Genomic DNA, 8,630 nt, shown 5'->3' with positions numbered 1-8,630 from the left:
AAACTTATTAATTCCTGCAGTACTGCTAAAAAAGCTTGGAAAATATAGTAAGTTGCATATGAAGGAACTTCTAAAGTGAAGATATCCAGACTGTAGTTGATAACTTTATAATTCGAAGTCTTGAAAATGACTGAAGATGAGTCAGTCTCTGAATACAATGAGAGGGTCCTAGAGATAGCTAATGATTCGTTACTACTTGGTGAAAAGATATCTGAGTCTAAAATTGTTCTCTAAGTGTTATGCTATTTACCCAGGAAGTTTGACATGAAGGTCACTGCCATAGAAGAAGCCCAAGATATAACGACGTTAAAACTTAATGAGTTATTTGAGTCGCTACTTACTGTTGAAATGACTATGTCGGATAAAGAAAGTAAGAAAGGTAAGGGGATAACCTTTAAATCAGCTTATGAACAGAAGACCACTGCAAATCAGTTTGGTAATGAAGCTAATCAGGATGAGTCAATAGCTCTTTTAATGAAACAATTCTCTAAGATGGCCAGGAAGTTCAAAAGTTTGAATACTGCTGGAAAAATTGAAAAAATTGGAAGACATGATAGTGAGAACTCTAAAAGAAAGGTTAATGACTTCTCTTACAGAAGAAATAACAACCATGGTAAGAAAAAGGAGGATGTAGGAAGGTCGTTTAGATGTAGAGAATGTGAGGGGTTTGGTCATTATCAGGCCGAATGTCTCACTTATCCCAGAAGACAAAAGAAAAATTATTGTGTTACCTTGTCTGATGAGGACTCAGATGATGATGAAGATGATCATGACATGAATGCTTTCACAGCGTGTATTATAGAAATCAATTCTGAAGTTGATAATGAGTGTTCCGATATTCATGAGGATGAAGAGCTAACACTTGAAAAACTCAAAATGCTGAGGAAGGAAGACTCAGAAGCCAGGGCTATTCAAAAAGAAAAAATTCAAGATTTGATGGAAGAAAATGAACGGTTGATGGGAGTTATATCATCTCTGAAAGTAAAGTTGAAAGAGGTTCAGAATGTGTATGATCAAACAATTAAGTTTGTGAAAATGTTAAAGACAGCTTAGACTCAATCTTGAACTCAGGGCAGAATGGTTCAAGTAAATATGGCCTTGGGTTTGATGCTTCAACTAGGGGTGTCAAGATTACACCAGAAGTAAAATTTGTTCCAACTTCAGTAAAAGAAACAACAGAATCAAGTTGTGAAAAGTTGAGTACCGATACATGTGCTAATTTTCCAGATGGGTCTGTTATTATTGAGGTAGAAGAGGTCATATTCGGTCATTTTTCTATAAATTACTAAGAGACATGAGACATCAGCAGAAATCAAAACTTATAAACCAACAGAATAATTTTATGTTCACCAAAAGGAACAATAATGTAAGGGGAACTCACATGATCTGGAGAGTGAAGACTTCTGAGAAGTGTAATGTTGCATTTACAACAGTTCAAACCCATGTTGATGCTTGGTACTTTGACAGTGGATGTTCAAGACATATGATTGGCAATCGATCTTTCTTTACTGAGTTAGAAGAATGTGCCTCAGGTCATGTTACTTTTGGAGATGGAGCCAAAGGAAGAATTATTGCAAAAAGAAACATTGACAAAAATAATCTACCCTGTCTTAATGAAGTAAGATATGTGGATGGACTAAAGGCAAGGTTGATTAGTATAAGTCAACTATGTGACCAAGGATATAATGTAAACTTTAACAACACTGGTTGTGTAGTTACAGACAAGAATAATCAAGTGTTCATGAGTGGCAAACGAGAAGCAGATAATTGTTATAATTGGAGTTCCAATGGTTCATACATATGTCACTTAACTAAAACTGATTAAACCTGATTGTGGCATAGGAATTTGAGACACATTAGCTTGAGAATTTTAGATAAAGTAATCAGAAATGAGGCGGTTGTAGGTATTCCTTCGTTAGACATCAATGACAAATTCTTTTGTGGTGACTGTCAAGTTGGAAAGCAAACCAAAACTTCTCACAGAAGGCTAAAGCAATGTTATACAATCAGAGTTCTTGAACTCCTACACCTTAATCTTATGGGTCCCATGCAAACTAAAAGTTTGGGGGGAATGAAGTATGTGTTAGTTGTTGTGGATGACTACTCCAGATTCACCTGGGTTCGGTTCTTAAAAGGAAAATCAGATACTGTTAAATTATGTATCAGTCTATGTTTGAACTTGCAACGTGAAAAGAGGCAAAAGATAATCAGGATCCGTAGTGATCATGGGAAGGAATTTGATAATGAAGATCTTAATAATTTCTGTCATACTGAAGGAATTCATCATGAATTTACTGCTTCCATAACTCCTCAGCAAAATGGAGTAGTTTAACGGAAGAACAGAACGTTACAAGAAATAGCTTGAGTTATGATACATGCCAAAAATTTATCTTTGAATTTTTGGGCAGAAGCCGTAAACACAGCATGTCATATTCACAACAGGGTCACTACACGATCTGGTACAACAGTCACATTGTATGAATTATGGAAGGGAAGGAAACCAAATGTTAAGTATTTTCATATTTTTGGAAGTACTTGTTACATTTTAGCCGATAGAGAGTATCATCGGAAGTGGGATGTGAAATTTAATCAAGGGATCTTTCTTGGTTATTCTCAGAATAGTTGAGCGTAGAGAGTCTTTAATATTAAATCCGAAACAGTCATGGAAACAATCAATATTGTGGTTAATGATTTTGAATCTAATGTCAATCAGTTTAATATTGAGGATGATGATACCCATGTTACACCTGATGTTACTTCTACTCCTCTTGATGAAATGCCTAAAGGTGATTCTCAGCCATACAGTGCAAAGACTAATTCAAAAATAACTGATGAGGTCATAAACAATGAATCTGTGCTTGTCCCCTCTACACATATAAAAAAGAATCATCCATCAAGTTCCATAATAGGCGATCTGTCAGCTGAAATTAATACCAGAAGAAAAGAAAAGGTAGATTACATGAAAATGATTGCTGATTTATGCTATGTGTAAGCAATAGAACCCACATATGTTGAAAATGCTCTCAAGGATGAATATTGGATAAATGCCATACAAGAAGAGTTACTATAGTTCAAGCGTAACGACGTTTGGACTTTGGTTCCTAAACCTGATGAGGCAAACATCATAGGAACTAAGTGGATCTTTAAAAATAAAACTGATAAATCTGGGTGTGTAATAAGGAACAAGGCCCGTTTGGTGGCTCAAGGTTATGCACAGGTAGAAGATGTTGATTTTGATGAAACTTTTGCACCTGTGGCTAGACTTGAAGCTATTCGCCTTTTGCTCAGTATACCATGTTTCCAAAAATTTAAATTGTTTCAAATGGACGTTAAAAGTGCTTTCCTGAATGGATACTTAAATGAGGAAGTCTATGTAGCACAACCTAAAGGGTTTGTTGATTCTGAATTTCCTCAGTATGTTTACAAGCTTAATAAAGCTTTATATGGATTAAAGCAAGCTCCTAGGGCTTGATATGAACGACTAACAATGTATATTGGTGAAAGAGGATATTCCAGGGGTGAGACTGACAAGACACTATTTATAAATAGAACCAGAACTGATCTCATCGTAACTCAAATTTATGTTGATGACATAATTTTTGGTGGATTTCCTAAAACACTTGTTAATAATTTCATTAACATAATCAGAATTCGAAATGAGCTTAGTAGGCGAATTGTCTTGCTTTCTGGGATTGCAGATAAAACAGAGAAGTGAAGGTATGTTTATATCACAAGAGAAGTATGCCAAGAACTTAGTCAAGAAGTTTGGTCTGGATCAGTCATAGTACAAAAGGACTCCAACTGCGACTCATGCTAAAATTACTAAGGATATGGTAGGTACTGCAGTCAATCATAAATTGTACAGAAGCATGATTGGAAGCCTTCTATATTTAACAACAAGCAAACTAGATATTGCCTATGTTGTGGGAATATGTGTTTGGTATCAGTCAGATCCACGTACCTCTCATTTAAATGCAGTTAAACGAATAATAAAATATGTTCACGGAACAACTGATTTCGGGATTCTGTACTCCTACGATACATCCTCTAAACTGGATGGATATTGTAATGCAGACTGGGCAGGTTCTGCTGATGATCGGAAAAGCACTTCTAGTGGATGTTTCTTTCTTGGAAATAATCTTGTTTCATGGTTCAGTAAGAAACAAAATTGTGTATCTCTATCAACAACAGAAGCGGAGTATATAGCTGCAGGAATTGAGTATACTCAAATGAGATGGATGAAAAATATGTTGAATGAATATGAGATTATCAAAGATGTTATGACCTTATATTGTGATAATATGAGTGCCATAGATATATTGAAAAATCCAGGGCAGCATAGTCGCACTGAGCACATTGATATATGGCATCACTTTATTAGAGAACTCATTGAAAATAAGGTTATTACATTACAACACATTCGCTTGAACTCACGATTGGCAGACATTTTCACTAAACCCCTTGATGCAACCATGTTTGAGCATATACGTGCCTGTTTAGGAGTTTGTAAAATATAGCTCCTTAGTTAACTAAAAAGACAGAGCACTTTTACACGTTCCGTAATGATGGGTTTTTTCAGCGTCGTAGTCGGGATTAACACCGATCTCTTCGGCTTCTATAGCAGCTTTTTCTTAGAAAGAGAGAATAGTTAAGAAGGCTTCAGGGTTATTTAATCTGCTCGGTTCACTCTCAGTTTTTCAGGTTTCTTCATCTTCTTTGTCCAACTGTGACTTCGATTGCATTTGATCATCTTTAAGCAGATTCAACTATGGTGAACACTCATAAGGGAACCTATGCTGACAAGTCCTCTAAAGAAGTGCTTAAAGCCTCGAGTTCAAGAGCAACTGTGCATGGTATACGAGTTTATAGGAGGCGCTTTAAAAGTACTCCGCCAGAGAGACCTTATAGAATTCCTTCTAAGAAAGCACATGCAGACATTGCTAGTGGTTCGACTAAATCGGTACATGAAGAAATAGTTTCTGGGAATGTTATGAAAGATGCTGAAACTGCACCAACTGTATCTGAGGATCATCTCTCTGCCATGGACTCTAATGACCTAGATGATGTTCCTCTAGCCCGATTAATGAAGAAGGTTGCTGCACCTGATGTTGTTTCTGAAAAATCTGCTGATCATGCCTTGTCTGATCATACTCAGGAGAGTTCATCGTCTGAGGGTGTGTTCGTCCCTACCCCTGGTCTTCATTAAACGTCCTCTGTAGAACCAGGACCATTGCTTTATTCTTCTCCACTTCAGTCTCCTATTTCAGACATTGTTGCTTTGTCTGATTCACATGCTACTCCGCCTGTTGCATCTAGCGTACTCGAAGAAGAAACTGAAGCTCGGAGTGAAGAAACCCCTTTTGATAATGTCGATGATGTTGAGCCTGTTGCCCCTGGTGATCATAATGACGAAGTTTCTGTTACTGATACTGTCGATCTAAGTGCTCAACAAGAAACTCCATCAGTTCCTACAGAACCAAAGCCATCTAGGAAGAAAGGTCAACAAATTCGACGAAACATTACTACCAAAGCTGGTAGAAAGAAAAGTCCTCTCAATATTCCATCAATCCCAATTGATGGTATATCATTTCATCTTGAGGAAAACGTACAACGTTGGAAATTTATTGTGCAACGGAGGATGGCAGACGAGGTAAATATTTCAGACAAACATCATTCATGTGTGAGTATTATGAATCTGATTGAGAAGGCTGGATTGTTTACAACTATTTCGGATGTGGGCCCGTTTTATCCTCAACTTATTAGAGAATTTATAGTTAATTTGCCAGCTAATTTCAATGACCCTAGTAGCCTGGATTATCAGACGATTCATATTAAGGGCTTTAAATTTACAATTTCTCCTACTGTGATAAATGGTTTTCTGGGAAATGTTGTTTCAATTAACTTTTCTCCATCATCCTCGTCAACTGATATTTTGGCTTCTGTATTGTCTGGAGGGATATTATCCTCGTGGCCTGTGAATGGTATACCTGCAGTTGCTCTAAGTGTTAAGTATGTCATACTGCATAAGATTGATATTGCCAATTGGTTTCCTTCATCCCATGCCTCTAGTGTTTTTGCTGCGTTAGGCACATTTTTGTATTGCATCTACAATGATGACAGGGTAGACGCTGGTGCATTTATCGATAATCAACTGTTAAGGCATGTTGGATCATTTGGGGTCAAGCTTCCGATTGCTCTACCAAGGTTCTTTTTCGGTTTACTGCTCCACTTAAATCGGTTTACTGCCTCGGATGCATCTGGTCTTGATCCTAAGACATTAGCACTAAGCTACAGACTCTTTCAGAACAGTCATGTGCCTGACATAGATCATTATGTGCATTCGTCTCGAGGGCCTCGATTGTTTGATACGGCAGACTGGGATGAAGCTACTGATGGGTTCATTGTTGATAGGGAGTTGGCTTCAAGAATTCTTAATTTCCTTACAACTGAGTCTCGTTCGCTATTTACTGTCATTAGTCTGATGTCTGAACGACGTTTGGAAATCAATTCTCTTATTCGTCATCTGAAGACTTTTGCTCCATCCTCATTGAAGGGACCCCAGTGCTGATTGATGTATTTTTTTGGTTCAAAGGGGGAGTTGGTGATTGGTGGTGATGTGCAGGCTGATATTGTTGTTGTTTTTGTTGTTTTGTTCGTTTGAAGATTGTTTACTTTGTGCGCTATTCGTCTTTTAGTAACATAAGTTGTTTTGTTGTCCCTTTTTTATGACTGAAGAAATTGAAAACATTTTGTTCGTAATATGAGAAATGATTTCATCAGTGTTGAAGTCTGAAATGTTCGTATTATGAGAAATGATTTCATCAGTGTTGAAGTCTGTGATTTATGACACATTGTTATCATTCGAATGTCTGACACAGTTGAACTAGAAAAGAAAATCTTTTTAGACAAAAGGGAGAGTTTGTTAGAGTTTTTGTCTAAAAGATTTAATGGAATATCTTTGACTAAATATCTTTGATTAATGAATTAATTAAAAGATGAGATATTTTAGTGATAAAAGATTTTCCACTATTCTAGGAATCTTGTTGAGAAAAGAAGATTTATACATATAATATATATGTGTATAAATAGGACGTTACGTGGTTGTTACGTGTGTGATGAAAATAAGAAAAACACAAGATTAAGAAGATCGTTCAGATCAGGGCCGACCGCTGAAGCTACTGGGTTCCAAAGGTACGATGATCTTATGTTTATGAGGTCATCATGTTGATCGTAGTAACAATAATTGATGAGTAATAGACGAAACAGTGATTGGTATGATCACAGAGATCTTTAGAGGGATCTAAAGATGTTGTCAAAGATATTCACGCATGTGTTCATGGGGAGCCTGAAGCTAGACATCGTGAAGGTAAGTAATTCAGGGGGAGCCTGGAGTCTGATGTCAAAACGCATGTTATTAAGTTATATTATTGAACAGAGTACCATATGTTGTATCGATGTATATTGACTCGAGTGAATATTAATAAAGATTACTCATCATGGCTGTACGCAGCTCCCCAGACGTAGGCAATATTAGCCGAACTGGGTTAACAAAGTTTCATGTGTTATTTTCTTCTGCTGTCCCTCTAGCTATTACAACAGTTATTAGCTTTAGTATTAACTGAAGACTTAATTGATTATCTCACTGTTTTTTCAAGTTACTAATAGTCTTTGTTTATTTTTTTTGAATTTTTACCCATTTGGAAATACATGCGCAATTAACCAAAAAGTCGAATCGACATCTTGATTTGAGCTTCTTTTGTCTCTCTAAATCCAATTAATGTAATAAGAACTGAGTAAAAATCATTAAGATATTTAAATAATTTTAAGAAATTTTCAAAAACTTTAAAAGAGTTACTCTTTGCTACTAATGTTGTGGTACCTTAAAGTTGATGAACCCACAGAGGGCTTAAAATCTTGTTAATGCAACAACCATCAAGAAAAATAAGAACAAAAATTGAGGTTTGAGAAACTAATTGAACATACAATTCAAAGAGTTGGAGTTGACAAGGCTTATCGTACACAAGCTTGAACGGAGATGTGCCAATTGGAGTTTTATAGGCCGTTTGGTATGCCAACTAATTGGGCCTAAACTGGCCCAGACCATAGATCCAATCCACGGCGCAGGTGCAACAAACAATTTTTGTTAATGAAGCATTAACGTCATTCAACAAGCAAATTCTTAGCATCCAAATTAATTCACACACCGACACAGTGCAGAGCATAATTAAAATGCCAAATTCATGTCCAATTGTGAAATCTTGAAAGACATCAAGCCCACCGAAAAAAACACATTCCCCAAGGATCTAAAGGAAAAGAAAGCTGACCTTAATCAAGAAACTAAGAAAAGTTAATCGAGCTTGGAAAATTGATCAAGAAAGCAAGAAAACACAAATTACCATAGTTCACATACAACTGACATTGCTCATAACCAATATACATCTTTGGATGTTGAACCAAGCCAAAAATAATCCAAGAACAACCTTACGAACAAGAATTAAAAGCCATATCGCAACTACTTCAATATGGTATAAGTATAAGAACATAAGTATCGATTGAGCAAACAAATAAAACTCTCTTATTCAAAGACCTTGGAGAAGCCAAAATCCCAAATTTTCAACTACAAAGCTGAA

General features: G+C 36.3%; 1 protein-coding gene across 1 annotated transcript; it reads left to right on the top strand.

Moving 5' to 3' along the window:
• Nucleotides 1-4,768: 4,768 nt before the first annotated feature.
• LOC103499027 (uncharacterized) lies at nt 4,769-6,568 on the top strand. Its single transcript, XM_008461906.2, has 2 exons — nt 4,769-5,174; nt 5,268-6,568. The coding sequence occupies exons 1-2, from the start codon at nt 4,769-4,771 to the stop codon at nt 6,566-6,568; spliced, it is 1,707 nt and encodes a 568-aa protein (XP_008460128.2).
• Nucleotides 6,569-8,630: the final 2,062 nt, after the last annotated feature.

Source organism: Cucumis melo, chromosome 5 (genome assembly GCF_025177605.1).
Source record: "Cucumis melo cultivar AY chromosome 5, USDA_Cmelo_AY_1.0, whole genome shotgun sequence".
NCBI lineage: Eukaryota > Viridiplantae > Streptophyta > Magnoliopsida > Cucurbitales > Cucurbitaceae > Cucumis > Cucumis melo.
Note: the sequence above shows the minus strand (reverse complement) of the source record. Positions and strands in the feature narration are given on the sequence as shown.